The sequence below is a fragment of the Pleurodeles waltl genome, chromosome 9 (genome assembly GCF_031143425.1).
Source record: "Pleurodeles waltl isolate 20211129_DDA chromosome 9, aPleWal1.hap1.20221129, whole genome shotgun sequence".
NCBI classification, from domain to species: Eukaryota; Metazoa; Chordata; class Amphibia; order Caudata; family Salamandridae; genus Pleurodeles; species Pleurodeles waltl.
The window spans coordinates 423,649,069-423,673,096 of NC_090448.1; the positions used below are offsets into that span (position 1 = coordinate 423,649,069).

The following is a 24,028-nucleotide window of genomic DNA, read 5'->3' on the forward strand; positions in this document are numbered from 1 at the left end:
CTCCCACACATCTGGAGATGCACCACCCCCAGATAAAGAAAGCCGCAAGTTCGATGCAGCTGGTAAGAGAGTTGCAGCACAAGCTGCAAACCAGTGGCGCATCGCGAACTCCCAGGCACTACTTGCGCGCTATGACAGAGCCCATTGGGATGAGATGCAACATCTCATTGAACATCTGCCCAAGGATCTACAAAATAGGGCAAAACAAGTGGTTGAGGAGGGACAGACCATTTCCAACAACCAGATCCGCGCCTCCATGGACGCTGCAGATACAGCTGCACGGACAATTAATACATCTGTAACTATCAGAAGGCATGCATGGCTCCGAACGTCTGGATTTAAACCAGAGATTCAGCAAGCAGTTCTCAATATGCCTTTTAACGAAAAAGAACTGTTTGGTCCAGAAGTGGACACAGCGATTGAGAAACTCAAAAAGGACACGGACACTGCCAAAGCCATGGGCGCACTCTACTCCCCGCAGAGCAGAGGGAATTACAGCACATTCCGTAAAACACCCTTTAGAGGGGGGTTTCGGGGTCAGAGCACACAAGCCAGCACCTCACAAGCAACACCGTCCAGTTACCAGGGACAGTATAGAGGAAGTTTTCGGGGACAATATAGAGGAGGGCAATTCCCTAGGAATAGAGGAAGATTTCAGAGCCCCAAAACCCCTACTACTAAACAGTGACTCACATGTCACTCACCCCCTCCACACAACACCAGTGGGGGGAAGAATGAGTCATTATTACAAAGCATGGGAGGAAATCACTACAGACACCTGGGTTCTAGCAATTATCCAACATGGTTATTGCATAGAATTTCTACAATTCCCTCCAAACATACCACCAAAACCACAAAAGTTGACAAAACATCATTCCAATCCCCTGGAGATAGAAGTGCAGGCACTATTGCAAAAGAATGCAATCGAATTAGTGCCAAACACACAAATAAACACAGGAGTTTACTCACTGTACTTTTTGATACCAAAGAAGGACAAAACGCTGAGACCAATCCTAGACCTCAGAGTAGTGAACACTTTCGTCAAATCAGACCACTTTCACATGGTCACACTACAAGAAGTATTACCATTGCTAAAACTACACGACTACATGGCAACTTTAGACCTCAAGGATGCTTATTTCCATATACCAATACACCCATCGCACAAGCAATACCTAAGGTTTGTATTCAAAGGAATACATTACCAATTCAAGGTACTGCCTTTCGGATTAACAACCGCACCAAGAGTCTTTACCAAATGTCTAGCAGTAGTCGCTGCACACATAAGAAGGCAGCAAATACATGTGTTCCCATATCTAGACGACTGGCTAATCAAGGCCCACTCGTTAATAGAGTGCTCAAATCACACAAATCAGATCATATTAACCCTCTTCAAACTAGGGTTCACCGTCAACTTCATAAAATCCAACATTCTGCCGCGCAAGGTACAACAATACCTAGGAGCCATAATAGACACATCAAAAGGAGTAGCCACTCCAAGTCCCCAAAGAATTCAAAATTTCAACACCATCATACAACGCATGTATCCAACACAAAGGATACAAGCAAAGATGGTATTACAACTCCTAGGCATGATGTCTTCATGCATAGCCATTGTCCCAAACGCAAGACTGCACATGAGGCCCTTACAACAGTGCCTAGCATCACAGTGGTCTCAAGCACAGGGTCATCTTCTAGATCTGGTGTTAATAGACCGCCAAACTTACCTCTCGCTTCTGTGGTGGAACAACATAAATTTAAACAAAGGGCGGCCTTTCCAAGACTTACTGCCACAATACGTAATAACAACAGATGCTTCCATGACAGGGTGGGGAGCACACCTCGATCAACACAGCATACAAGGACAATGGAACGTACATCAAACAAAACTGCACATAAATCACCTAGAACTTCTAGCAGTTTTTCAAGCACTAAAAGCTTTCCAACCAATAATAGTTCACAAATACATTCTCGTCAAAACAGACAACATGACAACAATGTATTATTTAAACAAGCAAGGGGGGACGCACTCCACGCAGTTAAGCCTGCTAGCACAAAAGATTTGGCGTTGGGCAATTCACAACCAAATTCGCCTAATAGCACAATTTATACCAGGGATACAAAATCAATTCGCAGACAATCTCTCTGGAGATCACCAACAGGTCCACGAATGGGAAATTCACCCCCAAATTCTGAACACTTATTTCAAACTCTGGGGAACACCTCAGATAGACTTGTTTGCGACAAAGGAGAACGCAAAATGCCAAAACTTCGCATCCAGATACCCACACAAACAGTCCCAAGGCAATGCCCTATGGATGAACTGGTCAGGGATATTTGCTTACGCTTTTCCTCCTCTCCCTCTCCTTCCTTACCTGGTAAACAAACTCAGTCAAAACAAACTCAAACTCATATTAATAGCACCAACTTGGGCAAGGCAACCCTGGTACACAACGCTGCTAGACCTATCAGTAGTACCCTGCATCAAATTGCCCAACAGGCCAGATCTGTTGACACAACACAACCAACAGATCAGACACCCAGATCCAGCATCGCTGAATCTAGCAATCTGGCTCCTGAAATCCTAGAATTCGGGCACTTACAACTTACCCAAGAATGTATGGAAGTCATAAAGCAAGCCAGAAGGCCATCCACCAGGCACTGCTATGCAAGTAAATGGAAGAGGTTTGTTTGCTACTGCCATATTAATCAAATACAACCATTACACACAACTCCAGAACATGTAGTGGGTTACTTGCTTCACTTACAAAAATCTAACCTGGCTTTCTCTTCCATTAAAATACACCTTGCAGCAATATCTGCATACCTGCAGACTACCTATTCAACTTCCCTATATAAGATACCAGTCATTAAAGCATTCATGGAGGGCCTTAGGAGAATTATACCACCAAGAACACCAATTGTTCCTTCATGGAACCTAAATGTTGTCCTAACTAGACTTATGGGTCCACCTTTTGAACCCATGCACTCCTGCGAAATACAGTTCCTAACCTGGAAGGTGGCATTCCTCATCGCCATTACTTCCCTAAGAAGAGTAAGCGAGATTCAGGCGTTTACAATACAAGAACCTTTTATACAACTACACAAGAATAAGGTCGTCCTAAGGACCAATCAAAAATTTTTGCCAAAGGTTATTTCACCGTTCCATCTAAATCAAACAGTGGAACTTCCAGTGTTCTTCCCTCAGCCAGATACCGTAGCTGAAAGGGCACTACATACATTAGATGTCAAAAGAGCATTGATGTATTACATTGACAGAACAAAGAACATCAGAAAGACTAAACAACTATTTATTGCATTTCAAAAACCTCATGCAGGAAACCCAATATAAAAAAAAGGTATAGCCAGATGGATAGTTAAATGCATCCAAATCTGCTACCTTAAAGCTAAACGACAGCTGCCCATTACACCAAGGGCACACTCCACCAGAAAGAAAGGTGCTACCATGGCCTTTCTAGGAAACATCCCAATGCAAGAAATATGTAAGGCAGCCACATGGTCTACGCCTCACACATTCACCAAGCACAACTGTGTAGACGTGTTATCCGCACAACAAGCCACAGTAGGTCAAGCCGTATTAAGAACATTATTTCAAACTACTTCCACTCCTACAGGCTGGTCCACCGCTTTTGGGGAGATAACTGCTTACTAGTCTATGCAAAACATGCGTATCTACAGCGACAGATGCCATCGAACTGAAAATGTCACTTACCCAGTGTACATCTGTTCGTGGCATCAGTCGCAGTAGATTCGCATGTGCCCACCCGCCTCCCCGGGAGCCTGTAGCAGTTTGGAAGTTACCCTCAACTATTTGTATAGGTATCATCTCAACCTTAAATAGGTACATACTTAGTCACTCCATTGCATGGGCACTATTACTGCAATTCAACTCCTACCTCACCCTCTGCGGGGAAAAACAATCGAAGATGGAGTCGACGCCCATGCGCAATGGAGACAAAAGGAGGAGTCACTCGGTCCCGTGACTCGAAAGACTTCTTCGAAGAAAAACAACTTGTAACACTCCGGCCCAACACCAGATGGCGAGCTATTGCAAAACATGCGAATCTACTGCGACTGATGCCACGAACAGATGTACACTGGGTAAGTGACATTTTCATTACCTTGTTTTAGGGAAAGAGCACTGGGGACCTGGTTAGCAGGAACCCAGTGCACCTTCAGTCGAAAAACCTCAGCAGCAGTGGCAAAAAGTGGGGCTGATCATGTAAAAAAAGGTACTTTCCTACACAGACTAATTTGCATAAAAATAGAGATTTTCATAAAACATTCTAAGCAAAGCTAGTTTACGTCTTACAAGGGTGAGAAGTAATGGGGTCATTTAGAGTTTGCCAGAGAGGTAAGAATGCTGTTTACTTGTGGCTCCTGTGCTGTGCTTAGTCATGGAAAGCTTTGGGTTTCTGATCATGAAGCCTCACTGTCTCTGCCTTTGGAAAACCTCTGACCTGTCCACCTGTTCACAGCAGGGCAACCATTAATAAAGTTCCTTGTCCGGGTGGTCCTGGCCAGGGAAATTACTCTGTGGCTCCCATGTACAGAGAGAACCCTCCCTGCGCTTTGGGGTCATTGATGTTTTTTGTTTTTCAAGAAAACAGTTTTCAGAGTTATTTCTTTGAAAACAAGAACATTGTTGAGCCGGGGCATCAAACAAGGTGCTTGATTGGCAAAGCTTCCCTGCTTTCATCCGCGCTTCAGCAGTAGTGGCACCATTATAGCCAAAAAAAAACCTGCCAGCCTCACAGGTCTAAGTATGGCAGGCATCCTTCAGTTGGGACGGTAGAAGTAAGAATCTCCTCTGACCTGGTGGACTGTCCTCTGTACTTTAAATGAATCTATTTAGTCAATAAGGCAGATCCTGAAAAAGGTGTGTTTTCAGATCTTTGCACAAAGAAAAGAGTTTGGGTTTGGGAGATCTTAGGTAAACTGTTCCAGATTCTTGTAGCTTAAAAGGATATGTTTAGGCTGACCTCATGGACATGCCCTTCAGTTGCGAACACCCACTCTCAGTGAAAGCGTATTCCTCCCTGGAATCCTTTAAGAGCAACAGAGTTACAACTCCTCTGGCCCTCTTTCCCCCATTAAGGCAGCTCTACCAAAAGTACAAAAAAGTTTGGCGCTGTTCCAGGGCACAACAGTCTCAGTAAAGACAACCTTTTCATCTGATCCATTCACCCCAACAAATGTACTGTTTATTTTGGTGGATCTAGGGGCTGCCATCAAAGGCAGCAGATCAGGCCTTCTTCTGCATGTTCTCCTCTGCCTGCTCAATTTCCACCCCAGTGCACCACCACCTTTTGATTTGGGAGACAGTCTCACTTTTCTACCAGTTGGAATACAATCACAATAGCTTGTCATTTTACTAATCTGCTAGGGCTACTCCGTACCCTTCCTTTCCTCTCCTACTATCCACCAGCCTTCCACCAGAACATGCATTCTCACAGTTGACATATTGTTGGAAGTTGGCTCTGTATATACTATCTCAAAGTGAGAGATAGTGTGCACAGAGTCCAAGGGTTCCGCTTATAGTTAAGATAGTAGCAAAATTAGATAATTCTAATGCTCTATTTTGTGGTGGTGTGGTCGAGCAGTAGGCTTATCAGAGGGTAGTGTTAAGCATTTGTTGTACACACACAGGCAATAAATGAAGAACACACACTCACTTACTCCAGGCCGATAGGTTTTTATATGGAAAAATATATTTTCTTAGTTTATTTTAAGAACCACAGGTTCAGGATTTGCAGTAAACACTTTAAATGCAAGGTGCTTCACTTAGATATTTTAGGAAATTTGAATAAAAGCAATATCATATACAGTCTTTGTAAAAATGGCAATAAGCTATTTTCAAAGGGGACACAGTGCAAAAATCAACAGTTCCTGGGGGAGGTAAGTAAAGGTTAGATTAGGAGATAAGTAAAACACTTAAAAGTCTCAGTTCTGGGGCATAGGCAGCCCACCGTTGGGGGTTCAAGGAAAACCCAAAGTTACCACACCAGCAGCTCAGGGCCGATCAGGTGCAGAGGTCAAAGAGGTGCCCAAAACACATAGGCGCCTATGGAGAACAGGGGTGCTCCGGTTCCAGTCTGCCAGCAGGTAAGTTCCTGCGTCCGCGGGGGCAGACCAGAGGGTTTTGTAGAGCATGGGGGGAGGGTGCACAAGTAGGCACACAAAACACCACCTCAGCAGCACAGGGGTGGCCAGGTGCAGTATTAAAGCAGGCGTCGGGTTTCAGGTAGAAACCAATGGAGGGACCCGGGGGTCACTCTAGTGGTGCAGGCAGGCACAGAGAGGGCTTCTCTGGGCAGCCAACACCTGGGCTAGGCAGAGGGTCGCCTGGGGGTCACTCCTGCGCTGAGGTTCGGGTCCTTCAGGTCCTGTGGGCTGCAGGTTCAGTGTTGGTTCCAGGCGTTGGGTCCCTTGTTACAGGCAGTCGCGGTCAGGGGGAGCCTCTGGATTCTCTCTGCAGGCGTCGCTGTGGGGGCTCAGGGGGGTCGTTTCTGGTTAATCACGGGCTCGCAGTCGCCGGGGGCGTCGGGTGCCAAGTGTGAAGTCTCATGCTTCCGGCGGGAAACGTGCAGTCTTTGAAAGTTGCTTCTTTGTGGCAAAGCAGTAGCTGGTTTTGAACAGGGCTGCTGTTCACTGGAGTTTCTTGGTCTTTTAGTCCAGGGCAGTCCTCTGAGGCTTCCGAGGTCGCTGGTCCCTGTCGGATGTGTCGCTGGAGCAGGTTTTTGAAGTTGGAGACAGGCAGGTAGGGCTGGGGCAAAAGCAGTTGTTGTCTTCCTCCTTCTCTGCAGGCTTGTAGGTCGGCAGTCCTTCTTGTTTCTTCAGGTTTCAGGAATCTGATTTTCTGGGATCTGGGGAGCCCCTAAATGCTGAATTTAGGGTTATGTTTAGGTCTGGGAGGGCAGTAGCCAATGGCTACAGTCCTTGAAGGTGGCTACACCCTCTTTGTGCCTCCTCCCTGTGGGGAGGGGGCCACATCCCTAATTCTTTAGGGGGAATACGCCAAACTCAAGATGGAGGATTTCTCAACGCAGGGGTCACCTCAGCTCAGGGCACCTAAGGGGCTGTCCTGACTGGTGGGTGACTCCTCCTTGTTTTTCTCATTATCTCCTCCAGCCTTGCTGCCAAAAGTGGGGGCAGTGGCCGGAGGGGCGGGTATCACCACTAGCTGGGATATCCTAGGGCGCTGTAACAAAAGGGGTGAGCCTTTGAGGCTCACCACCAGGTGTTACAGTTCCTGCGTGGGGAGGTGAGAAGCACCTCCACCCAGTACAGACTTAGTTCTTGGCCACAGAGTGACAAAGGCACTCTCCCCAAGTGGCCAGCAAGATATCTGGTGTGTGGCAGGCTGGCAGAAACTGGTCAGCCTACACTAGAAGTCGGGTAGGTATTCAGGGGGCATCTCTAAGATGCCCTCTGGGTGTATGTTACAATAAATTGCACACTGGCATCAGTGTGCATTTATTGTGCTGAGACGTTTGATACCAAACTTCCCAGTATCAGTGTAGCCATTATGGAACTGTGGAGTTCGTGTGTGGCAAACTCCCAGACCCTATACTCTTATGGCTACCCTGCACTTACCATGTCTAAGGTTTTGCTTAGACACTGTAGGGGCATAGTGCTCATACACATAAGCCCTCACCTGTGGTATAGTGCACCCTGCCTTAGGGCTGTAAGGCCTGCTAGAGGGGTGACTTACCTATGCCACAGGCAGTGTGAGGTTGGCATGGCACTCTGAGAGGAGTGCCATGTCGACTTAGTCATTTTCTCCCCACCAGTACACACAAGCTGTGAGGCAGTGTGCATCTGCTGAGTGAGAGGTCCCCAGGGTGGCATACGACATGCTGCAGCCATTAGAGATCTTCCCTGGCATCAGGGCCCTTGGTACCAGGGGTACCAGTTACAATGGACTTACCTGAGTGCCAGGGTTGTGCCAATTGTGGAGACAAAGGTACAGTTTAGGGAAATAACACTGGTGCTGGGGCCTGGTTAGCAGAGTCCCAGCACACTTTCAAATCATAACTTAGCATCAGCAAAGTCAAACAGTTAGGGGTAATCATGCCAAGGAGGCATTTCCTTACACATATTTAGCAAATGCACCATAGAACTGGTACCTCTGTAAGAAAGAGGGCTGGGATTTCCTGGTCCCCAAGAAGGACAAGGGTCTGAAACTCACCCTCAACATGAGTCTATTCATGTGTTCAATCAGCAGGTCAAGATGAAAATGCTGTCCCTGTGCTAAGTTCTGCTGGCCGTAAGTGAGGGTGATTAGTTATCATCATGGAACTCCAGGATGCTTACTTGCACCTGCCAATTCTTCCCACCCAAAGATGCTTTTTGAGATTTATGGTGGGATCCCATCACTATCAGTTCACGACCTGGCATTCTAACTGATGACTGCACATTCACAAACCTTCTGGCAGTCGTGGCAGCTACACTGTGTGTCAGGAGTCCAAATGTTTCCATTCTTGGATGACTGACTGGTGACGGCTTAGTCCCCAGTACTGGTCGAAGGAACCTCTTCAGAACCTGGAACGTCGTGTCTATGCCTTAGGCCATACTAACAACATCCAGCTGTCTCACATCCATCCAATAAAGTGGTTATTCTTAATAGAAATAGGAATGGACACAAACCGCATTATTGTCCTCCGCAGAGGATCAAGATGTTCGGGAGTTGATTCAGAGATTTCAGACTCAGACATAGATCCGGGTCCTGCTCCTTCTTTGTCTGCTACAGCCTGGTACATCCAGTTGGTGCCACATGTAGGACAGCAGATGAGTCTGGCAGTGGAATCTGAGGAAGAAAGTGGCTCTAAATTCAAAGAAGCCTCTTGAATACAAATCTTCAGAGCATTTTTCTGGAAATGCACCAGTGAATTAACCCTTTCATCCTTTCAGCACGTCCCAGGCACATGCTAATTTGATTGCAGACTCCTGCTTTCTGTGCTGTGGTTCCATGTGGTGCACTGGATGACTGCACATTTTATTAGGCTTAATACTGATGAGACTGAAGTTTTCATCTTCTGAAAGCCATTATTATGGCCATACAAATAGTAGATATAGTGGAAATAGTGCACTCTTTATTTTCCATATCAAATCATATTGGGGCTTTTGTGCGACATCACAGGAGCACCTGCACATAAACGTGCTTGAGCAGCAGGCGGTTGTCAACCATGAAGACTTTTCTCTCTTTCATCTCAGGAGCAACTTCCAGATCCTTTTGGACCAACCACTATATAAAAGGCATGATGTTCTGGGGCTTTGCTCCTGTGTTAGGAGAAGATTCGTATAATGGCAGTGGATGCAGTGTCTGGGACTTTTCCTGGCAGTACCTCACTTTGCAGGTTCCCAAAATGTGAAAGCAAATGCTCTGTCGCCTCTCTCTCCCTTACTCTGTCTCTCTCCATCTGGATATCCAAGAGTGGGAGATACACTCTAAAGTAGCAGAGATAATCTTCTCCGGGTTGGGGTGTCCATAGGTGGACCTCTTTTCCATTTGCAAAACAGAAAGTGTCTTCAGTTTTATGCCATGTACTTTCCTTTGAATGGTTCCATGGAGAAAAACTCGAGGTTCAGCTAGTCTAAGGGCCTGCTTATTTGTTTTCACCCATTCTGCTTTTTTTTTTTAAAGCCCTCCAGGAGGATTGAGGCACAGCTGATCATCCCAGAGTGGGCAAGAAATATGCAAATCTATTGTCACTCTGCTTACATCTACCTCTTTCTCTGTCTCACAAGATACTCCTGATCTTGCACAAGGGTGGTTAATCCCTTAACCCGCAATGCTGTGGTTGTATGAGTGGAGACTGAGCAATGCTAACTAGAGTCCTTTTGTTGTCTTGCTTAAGTTGCATCTCGGACGTTTGGTACAAAGTCTGTTGTGCAGGTCACTGGACTCAATACATTCTGTCATGCCAGTCGGAACCTTAAATCTTGTTCTGTCCTGGCTTTTCCTAGCCCTGCAGTTTACTCTCTTTCTTGCCTAGAACAACTTGGGAATGATGACTGTTAAAGGCTATTTGGCTGCTTTAGCCACCTTATGTGTCTTCCTGGCCAGTTTTCTTTGTTTAGATCTCCATTAGTGGCATGTTTTCTGAAGGTTTTACTTTACTTGTTTCCACTAACTCCTTTCATTGATGGTCAGTAGAATTTGAAAGTGTTGTTAATGTTTCTCATGGCATCCACATTTAAGTCAATGCAGAGTTATTTGGTTCACCTTCATACTTTGAAGCATGTGCTGTTAGTGACTGTGACGTAGAGTCCGAGAACTTCAGGCCCTCACAGTTTGTCCACCTGTCATGGTTTTCTATCAAGGTAAGGTGGTTCTTAGTATTTGCACGTCCTTTCTTCCCAAGGTCGTATCTGCCATACATATGTGCCAGTTCATCATTCTTCTATCCTTCCCTCTTCCTCATCACACCAAAGAGGAGGAGCAGTTTCCAGGATCAAGGGTGAGCTATGTCATATTACATAAATCATGCTTGGCTGGACAGGTTAGGTGACCAGCGCTTTGTGGCTTCAGCAGAACAGTAGAGGGCAAGATGGTGACTAAGCAAACTATTTCTCATGTGGTCACTGGTGCTTTAATATCCGCTGTACCTTAGTTAAAGAAGATGCAGTTGTTCAGTCCCTTTCTACTAGGTCCATGGCTGCTTCCATGACTTTCAACAAAGGCTTTCCGGTGATTGACATCCGCTATCCAACCACTAGGTCATCATTGCACACTTTTGCTAAACAATACTGCCTCACGTCCAAAACAAGCAATGACAGCTAGTTTGCTAGGGCTCTGCTGCATGACTCAGTCCTGCTTTTCGGAGGGTTTTGCTTTGAGACTCTATTTTTAAGGTGAGGAATCCACAGGAAGATGTAATCTATCAGAAGAAAAAATTAGTTATTTTAAGTAACTGTATTTTTGATGGATACATAATCTTCCTACAGATTTTTCACTATCTTCCCTCCTCTCCGATGAGTTAGGGCTTTTATTAATGAGATCACAATTTTCCGTTTTAGTTGGTGCTTTTCTCTGCACAACTCGATGGAGTGTGAAAAAAGTCCCAGAAATGGTTACCAGCATGCTGGTTGGTGTCTAATATACTACTATGTCGTTCTATTCAGCAGGTGGAGTCAGGGGTTGAAGCTGCATGGCACCACCAAGTGGCACTAAAGAGCTATTGCTGGGAAAACAGTTGTAAAAACAACAAGTGATGGACGGAATGCTGAACATTGTCAAACATTCACCCCCAGTACAGTGATCTGGGCCTAAATCCATCGTTTTTTTGCTGCCCATGCCATTCCAGTTTGGACCCAGCCATATGCAAATCAGTCTTGACCCTGTTCCCCATGGGAACAGTCCAGCCCGAACTGCTAGGCCAGGTCTTCCCTGGACTGGAAACAAGCATCCTGGGACCGGTTTCGCCCCTCATCAGCCAGGCTAGCTTGAATCCAGTGGCATGGGAAGCACGGGACCCACGTCTGGGCATACCCTTCCCACTTAGGGCGACAAAGCAAAAACAACAAGTGATGGACGGAATGCTGAACATTGTCAAACATTCACCCCCATTACAGTGATCTGGGCCTAAATCCATCGTTTTTTTGCTGCCCATGCCATTCCAGTTTGGACCCAGCCATATGCAAATCAGTCTTGACCCTGTTCCCCATGGGAACAGTCCAGGCCGAACTGCTAGGCCAGGTCTTCCCTGGACTGGAAACAAGCATCCTGGGACCGGTTTCGGGGTTTCACCCCTCATCAGCCAGGCTAGCTTGAATCCAGTGGCATGGGAAGCACGGGACCCACGTCTGGGCATACCCTTCCCACTTAGGGCGACAAAGCAAAAACAACAAGTGATGGACGGAATGCTGAACATTGTCAAACATTCACCCCCAGTACAGTGATCTGGGCCTAAATCCATCGTTTTTTGGCTGCCCATGCCATTCCAGTTTGGACCCAGCCATATGCAAATCAGTCTTGACCCTGTTCCCCAGGGGAACAGTCCAGCCCGAACTGCTAGGCCAGGTCTTCCCTGGACTGGAAACAAGCATTCTGGGACCGGTTTCGGGGTTTCACCCCTCATCAGCCAGGCTAGCTTGAATCCAGTGGCATGAGAAGCACGGGACCCACGTCTGGGTATACCCTTCCCACTTAGGGCGACAAAGCAAAAACAACAAGTGATGGACGGAATGCTGAACATTGTCAAACATTCACCCCCAGTACAGTGATCTGGGCCTAAATCCATCGTTTTTTTGCTGCCCATGCCATTCCAGTTTGGACCCAGCCATATGCAAATCAGTCTTGACCCTGTTCCCCATGGGAACAGTCCAGCCCGAACTGCTAGGCCAGGTCTTCCCTGGACTGGAAACAGGCATCCTGGGACCGGTTTCGGGGTTTCACCCCTCATCAGCCAGGCTAGCTTGAATCCAGTGGCATGGGAAGCACGGGACCCACGAAGTGATGGACGGAATGCTGAACATTGTCAAACATTCACCCCCAGTACAGTGATCTGGGCCTAAATCCATCGTTTTTTTGCTGCCCATGCCATTCCAGTTTGGACCCAGCCATATGCAAATCAGTCTTGACCCTGTTCCCCATGGGAACAGTCCAGCCCGAACTGCTAGGCCAGGTCTTCCCTGGACTGGAAACAAGCATCCTGGGACCGGTTTCGGGGTTTCACCCCTCATCAGCCAGGCTAGCTTGAATCCAGTGGCATGGGAAGCACGGGACCCACGTCTGGGCATACCCTTCCCACTTAGGGCGACAAAGCAAAAACAACAAGTGATGGACGGAATGCTGAACATTGTCAAACATTCACCCCCAGTACAGTGATCTGGGCCTAAATCCATCGTTTTTTTGCTGCCCATGCCATTCCAGTTTGGACCCAGCCATATGCAAATCAGTCTTGACCCTGTTCCCCATGGGAACAGTCCAGCCCGAACTGCTAGGCCAGGTCTTCCCTGGACTGGAAACAAGCATCCTGGGACCGGTTTCGGGGTTTCACCCCTCATCAGCCAGGCTAGCTTGAATCCAGTGGCATGGGAAGCACGGGACCCACGTCTGGGCATACCCTTCCCACTTAGGGCGACAAAGCAAAAACAACAAGTGATGGACGGAATGCTGAACATTGTCAAACATTCACCCCCAGTACAGTGATCTGGGCCTAAATCCATCGTTTTTTTGCTGCCCATGCCATTCCAGTTTGGACCCAGCCATATGCAAATCAGTCTTGACCCTGTTCCCCATGGGAACAGTCCAGCCCGAACTGCTAGGCCAGGTCTTCCCTGGACTGGAAACAAGCATCCTGGGACCGGTTTCGGGGTTTCACCCCTCATCAGCCAGGCTAGCTTGAATCCAGTGGCATGGGAAGCACGGGACCCACGTCTGGGCATACCCTTCCCACTTAGGGCGACAAAGCAAAAACAACAAGTGATGGACGGAATGCTGAACATTGTCAAACATTCACCCCCAGTACAGTGATCTGGGCCTAAATCCATCGTTTTTTTGCTGCCCATGCCATTCCAGTTTGGACCCAGCCATATGCAAATCAGCCTTGACCCTGTTCCCCATGGGAACAGTCCAGCCCGAACTGCTAGGCCAGGTCTTCCCTGGACTGGAAACAAGCATCCTGGGACCGGTTTCGGGGTTTCACCCCTCATCAGCCAGGCTAGCTTTCACCCAGTTTTATTTTCCCCAGTATATGCTTTGAAACTATTATAGGTACCTTGACTGCACACTCTACAAACACTATCTTATGCCAGTAGAAGATCTGCAAGGACTGTAAGCATTCTGACCATGTGCTCTGTCAACATTACTGGTGAGCGTACAGGCTGATGAAGCTTGACTGCCCATTATAATACTGTATTTTATCCTTGTTTTATATTTGCTAGCATATTATTTGTAAATATTATATGCACTGTGAATGCACTTTTTAACTACATTACTTTTTATCCTGTTTCTTGCTTGTGAATAATTTTTTTGCAATGCTTTTGAGCAATTATGCAATAACATTTTGACTAATGATGCCTGGGGTTGATTGGGGATGGACAAAGGCACTGGGGCACTGATAATGTGATATTCCTGGGAATCTGGGGTAAAGCAGACATGTCAGTGATATTGGACTGGTACCATAAGCAGTGGCATGTATTGGGGATGGAAAAACTAATCTTTAATATTGGAGAAACAGGAGACGTTTTTGTAAGATGTTGGAACATATTGCAACCCACTGGTTGCAAATCACTTGCATGAGAACTTTAGGGGCTCTCCAGGTCATCCCTTGACTGGACTATAAGGGAGGAGAGAAATTATCAAGGAAGCAGGTGTTCATTGATATTTCTGAGGTAGACTGTCTACTTGAGGAAGATGCATTGTACTATGGACTATGGGGAGTGGGAGAGAAAAGTGTGGAGGGGAGACTGTAAAAGTTATGTTTTTAGTTGTACTGAAAATCCAATAAAATCTGTTGAAACAAACATTCTGTCCCTCATTCAATAGTAAATGCCTGTGGTTTGACCAGAATCTGTTTTTTAACCTCTGTTTCGTGAGAGACCAAAATGAAAGTGCCTGCTTGGTATGTAACGCTTTTCTTGTAAAGAGACATTACAAGGCAGAAGGTGGGTGCACTATCAACATTACAACTGCCAAATACATGGAGTCCAGCAGCAATGGAAAAGGTCACATGGTGGGCCAGTGACCTATCAGGAGCAGGGCCCTACCTACTTGTCTTCACAAGACTCCAGTTACAGAGATCAAGAATCTCCGGGGCACTCCACGACACCCGCATCGACAATGACCACATCTGTGGTTTCAGGCCCAAACAGCGATGAATGGGCACAATACCCTCAGTCTTGAGTGGACACCAAGAATCTTCCCTCTGGGGATTTACCTCTAAAAGAGCCATGGCCCTATGGCAAGGAACAACTTCAAGTTAACACCGTCCTTTGAACAATTTGCCTCATTCAAAGAAGGCCATCCTGTGACCAATCTGCCTCCTCCAAAGAAGGCCAATCAGTCATTTTCCATCTACAGTGGTTGAGACCAAACCATCCGAGATCCGGAACACTCCCTTGACACAGCAAGATTCTCAAAACCAAGGTACTGAGCCCCTACGGTAAGAGGAACCAACCAGTCTTTGGCCCCAAAATTGAAGCCGGGAACAACCTCTGCCCTAGCACAACTGTAAGATGAAGAGCAACAGGCTGATACTAGGCAGATGATAGTCTACATAAACCCAGCCACTTGACATATCGTCATTCAAACCTCTGCCAACACACAGCCACCCCACAAGAAATGCAAGCTCACATTTGAGGAGGCTGGTTCAGAGGAACTTAGTTTTAGTTTTCCCCACCCTCAAGAAAAGAAAGCCAGACAGTCTCACCACAGTTGTCCCCACCACACTTGGTACATTAGGATTTGGATAAAGACCTAGGTACTGATCCACTGCCACTGTGTCAGGGCCCAGGGTGAACTGACCAACAAGTAGATGTCTAGAAATAATACATGGCTGACCTTCATGATGACTCATCCTAAGACTCATACTATGTTAGGGCTTCTCCACTTGACTCTTCTGCTTATCATGCAGTAATAGGCAGGGATGCAGCTCACCATAATGTGTCTATGCATGTGGAAGAAGAGGAGGAGGACTTCCTCAGAGATTTTGTCCAAGACTAAGTGCATCGCACAGTTCCTGACAAAGAGAGTAAGAGGATCAATACTGCAGGCATACAGGTTAATTTTGGAGAGTCTACAAAATCACATATGTGCCAACTCGAAGGCACTGCATGGCAGGTATGAATGCTATCTGTTGTTGAAGATAGAAAAACTTCTCAAACGCCTCCCAGGAGTGGGCAAAGGGGATTGTACTAGAGTGAAAAGTAATCTACAACAAACGCATTGTGTGGCCCTTGATGCTCAAGGTACTGCTTCCCGGCAGGTCAGTGCCACTATTTTTTTGTGGTGTTGTGCTTGGCTTATGGTGTCGGGCTTCCACCCCAAAGTCCTGCAACACTTTATCGGTCTAACATTCAGTGATCAACATCTGTTTGGCACTCATTTGGATGAAATGCTGTAAAAAATCAAAAAGAGCAAAGAATGGGGTTTGCAAACCACAAACTCACGCAGCACCCAACACATTGTCCGCCACTCATTTGCGAGTAGAACCAGCCATGGCAGGGCAGATTCAATGGGAATGGTCATGCAAAAACCAGAGTTAGCCAGGGCAGAGAAACACTTGCTAAAAGGCAAGTACATGCCCTTATGTGCCCTTTCCTCTCTCCCTACAACCCAACACCTGTCGGGAGAACTGAGATTATACCTCCCTCGATGGGAGCAAATAACGTCAAATCCAGTGAGTGCTCTTTACCCTCTCCCAAAGCTACTCCATACAATTCCATACACCCCCTCAAAATCAACCCTCCTGGCACCATAGCATCAGTAAGTATCACTACAGGCTGATGTTGGAGATGAAAGCGCCCCTCAGTGGAGCAATAGAAGTTATCCCAATACATCAGCAAGGTCTAGGAGTCTACTCTGCGCTTAGTACCCCTCACGAAGTTCAAAACACTAAGGTCCATTCTTGACCAACAAGCCCTCAACTGCTACATTACATCCAACCATTTCAAAATTATGTCCCTACGCAATGTCATCTGCTAATCCATTTGGGAGACTAGATGGTCACTCTAGATCTTGGGGATGCCTAATTCCAATCTATGCATCAGGATCTCAGAATGGTGATAATTGGACTTTGCCGACCAGTTCAGAATATTACCATTCTAAGTCACAACGGTTCCCAGCGTGTTTAAGAAATGTCTGGCCTTGTTGGCCTCACACCTCAGGCGCATGCACATTCATATTTTTCAATAGCTGGGAGACTGTCTAGGAAAGTGGATCAGTCATGCTCAATGCCAACAAACTCTGTCTTCACCAATTATGCTTTGCAATCAACTCAAATAAGTTACATATCTGTCCTGAGCAAACCCTGTCTTTCCTGGGAGCCAGTGTCCATCCAGTCACATGCAAATCATGCCCTACAGAGATAGTTATGGCATTTCAGAGGCTGACTCCTCTTTCTCAGGTGCCCTGTCCTCTGACAGTGAGAATGAAAACGAAAGGGAGAGGGGGGGGAGAAGAGGATGTCCTATTTTGCTCTAATCCCAAACGCAAGGTTACACCTATGCCCTCTGCAACAGGCCTTTCCAGGCAATGGTTACATGAAACTGAGGATTGGAAAAATGTATTATTGATGGAGCCCAGTATTCAGCACAAACTGCAATGGTGCAGCAAGTATAAAATGTAACGGGACAGAACTTGTGGCAGTACAGTTAGTCCATATATTTTTCAGACACAAATTCACCACACAGTGGTTCTCCTTCAAACTGACAACACGACTGTCAGCTATTGCATTGAGAAAAAAGAAGAAACACTTTCAATTCAGCTGTCCAAAGTTGCTCAGTCTATTTTGAAGCAATTTGCCGCTGTATCCTTTCTGGAGCAACATCTCCCAGAGGTGGATATCAATGTTGCAGATCTCCTCAGGAGGAGCCACCAACAAACTCGAAGCCTTAAGGTCAACTCCCAAGTACCAAATCATTACTTCCATAATTTGAGCATGCCAGCATACATGTTTGGCACACGTGAGAATGCAAAATACCAAAGCTTTGAGTCCAGGTACTTCACGGGCCATCTTTGGGGTATGCTCTAAGGAGCAGGTGATCAGGGATATTTGGAAACGCATCTCCCCACCCCCGATTCCATTTATAGTTAGGAAAATGTGACCGGTGCAAGTGACGCTGATTCTCTTTGCCTCAACATGATTGAGAAAATAATGGCTTTCTCTTCTCTTAGAAATAACCCACACTCATGTGCAATTACAACTGTACCCAGACTTGCTTGCTCGCATAAAATCAACCCAGGTTACCATATCTCAACATCAAATTTCTCAATCTTGGGATTTGGCACCTGTGGTTTTAGAGTTCAGATATCCACCGTTTCCTCAAGAATGCAAAGATATACTAGAAGCTAGAAAACGTACCACTAGAGCATGTTGTGAAGCTAGATGGAAAAGATGTGTACACTACTGTAACAATCTTAACATTCAACCCCTAGAGGTCACAGTATAACACATTTTCTGCCTTCTACTTCTCCAAGAATCAGGCCTTGGCTGCCCTTCTACACCAGTATGCTTAGCAAGAGCAGCTTACTTTCCAAAATTACACACTCTGCCTATCTTTAAAATTCCTGTGGTGAAGCATTCCCAGAAGGGCTATAGTGGGTAATTTCCTCAAGATTGTCACCATTTCCATCCTTGGACCTTAATATTGTCCTTAGATGGTTTTCCTTGTGGCTGTCATCTCCCTTAGGAGAGGCAGTGAAACCAAAGAAATCGTAAAGCAGGTGCTAAAAGTGGTCTTGCTATTTCATGTAAACCAGACCACTTCATTGGGCCCTCCTCTTCATTCTATGCCCAATAATCTACAGTAGCACATGCTGAAAATAAATAATGTTACTGACCTATAAAGGTTTGTAGCTACTCACCTTCCTGATATAAGCTCGATGTGACACACGTGGTTTCGGGGTTGATCGTTACCTATTTTACCTATGTACTTTCCTTATCCAGTACACAGTCTTTATAACTCTTTGCAAGTAGGCATATACACTTACCTATGAGGGGAAAACGCAATTTAAGGTGAAGTCTGTGTTCTGGCTTAGTGTGGGTTTCATGGTAGGTATCACGAGACACTTGGAAACCGAAACCTCTTGTAACCAGCTTGCAACATCCTTGCCAAACACTAGATAGGAATGTGTGCAGCATGTGAATCTACAGTGGAACATGTTGCAGACCGATTGTTACAAGTAATGTTCCCTTATGCTACGTGATGTACATTTCCGGATTATTTACTGCCAATTGGATTGTATGTAGCACTTTCACAATTGTGGCATTTGTACCAGTATTAATACTCCATGGCAAAGCGCAATTTAGATTACACAAAACAGTTATTTTAAAACCCGTAGTGACGGCTGGAGTCACAGTTGTTTGCCAGAGGATTTCTGATCTACGAAGTTCAGTTTGAGAAGAGTAAGCCTCTATCCTGTGATTCTGAGTGAACTTAACATTTGTTTTTCATTTGATACACATGCTCCATCTTTTGCTCTGCAGGTTTGTGAATTGTGGTTTGCTCTAAAAAGGAATAAGACTACAAGCCTTGCTAGGTTCACCACTGTCGTCGCCTACCTAATACTGAAATCTCAGGAAAGTAAATACATCTTGCACCATTGTTTTACTTGCATTAGCATGCAGTGTGTTCTCAACATCGGAACTGAAACAGTGAAAATAAACAGAACATTGTGAACACTTGCCACTTTCCGGAATACCATACATTCATTTAGGAGGACATCTTCACCTCACCCTAAACAATTGAACATAAAAACTACTCTCCCCATGTTTTCGGCTGTGCTTGCAAATAAAAATCGTGGCAACTCCCTGTTTGATTTCCTGATGTGTTTAACAGATCCGACTAGATCCCCAGCCTTTTCAATGCTTCTAGATGTGCCCAATTATGCTGGAATGCACCATAGATTTTTAAAAGCATCCTTTTGCAAAACCCTTTATGCACTTTCTCACTATATGACCTTCACATTTTACCCATCCAGAAAACGTGGAAAATTATTTTTTCTTAAAAGTACAGGTTGAGGCCACAGACTAAGTTTCTTCCTCCTATGGAGCCAACAAACTGCCTTGATCGACTTTATACTAATTTGCTTATCTTCATATTCTTTATTATCATTTTGACTCCTTGTCTACCTTCTGACTTGAAGACATATGCTGGTACTTCTGGGTTTTAGCTGCTGGAGGTGATGAAGCTTGTAGCACAACATCCAAAGGTACTTTATTCCAGCTTCTTCATTTGTTTCTTCCAGGTACATCCAATTGGTCTGGAGACTATTTCCTTCGTACTGCCGGATCAGCTCTTGTTGTGAACCAGACAAGCTCAGCGACTGGAGAGGTCACTGTTCAGCAGCAGCTGAAGGAGGTCTTTGAGCGGGACTGGTATTCCAACTATACCAGAACATTAGACAGCCCAAACACCAGTCAAGACAAATGTAAAATTCAGTAGCGCAAGTCATCCAACAAATCCCCAGATAGTAACAATCAGTGCTGATCATCACATTCATAGCTTATGTAGAACCACATTTTATGATTACCTGACCACTTAGCATTAAATTCCATAAATCCATTTATTGTTGCAGTGAAACAGATACAACTGTGTATGTGGTGAGCTTAATATAAGGATTTTTGTTGACTAATGTAGCAAAGCTGTGCACAAGTGTGCTGCCTTTACATACCTTTTCTCTCTGGAGAAAGTTCTCAGGGTTATAGATGTATTCTTAAATTCAGAACATTTTCTTTTATTCCAAAATTCTTCTTTGTTGAATTTATTTAATGTTGTGTTGTAAAACTAGTAGTAGTTGGGTGAAAGACATGATTCATAATTTCTTCCGTGGGAAGCATTGTAGTGTAAATATCCATACCATACTCTCTTTACTACTAATTTGATGACAATTTGTCACTGTTTACCACTAACATGCAAACACCGATGGACAAGATCTTCTGCGTTGCTTGTGAAGTGCTCTACAGGTTTTTAATTTTATTTAGAATCTAAAAGTATTTGTTCTTAATTTAAGCCTTTATGCCCAAACCTTTAGGCGTGCAATTTCCATATTGACAATGCTGAGACGTAAGATTAAAAAATGAGGCGTCATGTCTTTCTCTTCTCAGTTCTGCATCTGTAGTGTTATTCACAGGTGGATTTCTCATATGCTCATTTCTGAACTCTTTTAGTGTGTGCGCAGCTGGACGTGCATGCTTAATGTAAAGGACATTTTTAGAATTGTTCTCTTTCCTTTTAGGTAGGTATTTGCACGCAAACCGAGCTGAAAGTCCCATTTAAACTGTTCATATACCTTCGAATTCATATTAATAGGTTGGTGGTTTTGAAGACTTTCACAATTTCCATCCTTTGGATTCCTGGTATTAGCAAGTTTAAAAAACAGATGGTCTGATACTAAAGGAAAGCTCTCAGTGAATAGTCTGGGGGACAGATGTACGAACATCTTTTGCTGTAAAAAAAAACAAAAAAACAGTGATTTGCAAAATCACAGAGTTTGCGACGACAAAGGGGCATTTTTGTGTAGCAAGTCAACTTTGTGATTCGGAGAAACCTGTTCGACTCTCAAAATGGGTTTTGCAGTCCTTTCGAATCACAAATAGGGGTGCATGAAATGTGCTTCCCCACACATTTGTAAGTCACAGTGGTATTCTTGAATGGTTTGCAACTGCAGTTGCAAACCATTCATCCGTTGCCCACACCTTTTTGAGGGTGGTAACTGATCCACCAATGTGAAGCTGTCCCCGTGGCATACGCAGGAACAGAAGGTAGTGACCCAGAAGGAGGACCACTGCTTGCGCTCCCAATATTTTCCAAAATGGGAAACGTTTACTTATTTGTTTTGAATACAGCACTGGTTACCTTAAGGAACGCATCTGATTCTCATTGTGGACATAGTATTGCAGGTTTCTGTTCTGTTGCCTTGAAAGGCTTTACACTTGTAGCTCATTCTAAATTGGTAATTAAACACTAGTAGTTGAAACATAACCTAGGATCAAAACAGCTTATTTCAATTTAGCCTACTGAGAAAATAGCATTGACTATAGTACTAACTGGTCGGCATATAGCCCTGTGCCCACACAAATTATTTGAAAATGATAAATTACTAAATGTATTATCCCTTAAACCCTCCATGTACCTTTTCTCCGTAATCTAGGTTTCTTAATGTGCAGTTTCCATGTTAAGCTGTTTTCAATCAGCTGTTTGAGTAAGTTATTAATGATGTACATGAGGTAATGGGATAATTAAATTTAAATCAATCTAAAGTCTACAGGGTGGAAAATATTTGTGGATCTTATTCAGTGTGCATCCACCAGTATGATTAACATGCCAGCGTTACCTTTCCCTTTAAAACTTCGTTTGTTTTAGTTAACATTAGGGGTTCACAGCACCATCCTCAAGCTTAAGCATGACTATGTGCAGCGTTGAATGAGTATCATGTTCAACAAGATAGTGATATACTACTTTGCATACAGGGGGGCTTTTTAAGACTTGGACTTGTCATCGCACAAACAAGCTTAAACTGACACACTCATTGAGTGCCCCTGAATCTGAGGCAACTACTTTGTTAGCTTCCCACAGGAAGTGACATCCCAATGCCTCACGGCAGCTACAAAAAAATGTCAATTTTAACTGACCAAAGCTGAACCATTGCACCCCGTTCCATTCTTAAGTCTATTAAGGTTTGTGTTGGGAACTTATTTTTAGGTATGACATAGAGCAGGTTCCTTAAAAAAAGCAACACATTAACAGAAGTGTAATTTTGTTAAGGAAAACAAAAACTAGCTTGAGTCAGTCGCGAGAACCTCCTTGCTTGCACCTCCCATCCCATACATGAGTCATTGCTTATTATAAATATGGGGATTTTTCCCGGGAAGTTAGGAATATCCTGGGAGGCATAAAGGCATCTTGGTGGTTCCCTGCCCGTGTGTTCCATGTGAGAGCAGGAGTTGCTTTTCTTGCACTTCAGATTTGGTAAATGTTTAGGCCGTTGTAGGTACCTTCATGCATTTCTTTTCCAGCCGACGTTGTACAGCTCAGGACTCAATACTAATCAAGGATATCTTTTTTTGGGCTACCTCAAAAAATGTTTCTGTCTTGTTGCATAGCTTTTTTTTTCTTCTCAAGCATCCATTTTCCATATTTCAGGAGGGAGTATTTATAGAGTAGATCATTATACCCAAACTCCAATGTATCGTCTTTTTTTTTTTGTTTGGTTTGTTTTGTTTTTTGTTTTGATCTTCAGAGCTTCACATAACATAATCTGCTCTTCAATTGAAATTATCGTTGATGCTTATATTAATGTATATCTATGAAAAGTACGGAAGCTACCCTTAGACCTAAGAAGGACAGGGTACATAATAATAACACAGGGTTGAAGCATTGTCCACATTAGTGGACGCAAAGACAGTCTACCAAGAAATTGGTCAATTAGGAGCTGTTGATCAAAAATACATGAGTTGTTCATCGCTATGATTAGTTTCATGATGTATTAGTCCTTCAGCTACTATGCATTGTCTACTGCCTTATTTATGATTGCGCTATTGCCTTTTCCACTGCACACACCTTCACCTTGTGATCAGTGTGTTTCGCAGAGCACCAGATGTGCTTGGTGTTGATACTTTTGTGCAACCTTAAATTTTAAGTCATGGTTCTTAATGAGACTGTTAATAAAGGAATATTGTACAGTATTCAGGTTTCTTAATACCGTTCTTCACATTTTTTTGCTTCATTGGATTAATTGACATTCAGTAATTCTTTTCAACCAATTTGCTAAATGATAGGTAGAAAGACCTGTGTTGTTATTAATGATATTATTGTATATGGATGTTACAGCATTGCCTTGTAACCTTATGGTGTGCCTCTCTTAGTACCAGGGCCATTTCCTCTACAATCACTGCTTTTTATTTCTTTTTTGATGGGGATAGAGGTAAAAAGAAACATACGCGCTCCACAGTAGGTGCTGATAATGTTGCACACATTATGGGGTACGTTTTGTAACTTTTTAAATGTACTGTGAAAGACACCTTCATAGGTCAAATAAAAAAATTAGGTTAAGACCTCTGCGTGTTCTTTTTATTTTTAGATTGGTCGTTGACGGTAAAACATTAAAAAACATTGTGCTCTAATCCAAGTGATGTAAATCTTGATACAGCTGAAATCTGAATTCCAGCTCTCACCTTAAAGCCACACTCCCTGTATTTCTCACTGTGTTCCCCCTGACATTTCACTAGGTAAAATGTGGTGAACTCTGGTTCGGAAACTGGCAGAAAATTAGGGAACCAGGTGGGTAATGATGATTTCCATAGTAGTTCCAATATATCCAATTTATCAAGGAAAAATC

At 44.5% G+C, this 24,028-nt stretch overlaps 1 protein-coding gene across 2 annotated transcripts in view; it reads left to right on the forward strand.

Moving 5' to 3' along the window:
- PLD3 (phospholipase D family member 3) overlaps positions 1–23,744 on the forward strand; it is a 292,670-nt gene extending 268,926 nt beyond the window's left edge. For both annotated transcript variants that reach the window (XM_069207231.1, XM_069207232.1), the window contains one exon: positions 19,937–23,744. In XM_069207231.1, coding sequence (XP_069063332.1) covers positions 19,937–20,133 — 197 coding nt within the window. In that variant the 3' untranslated portion in view covers positions 20,134–23,744. The remainder of the gene's footprint in view (positions 1–19,936) is intronic.
- The last annotated feature ends 284 nt before the right edge of the window (positions 23,745–24,028 follow it).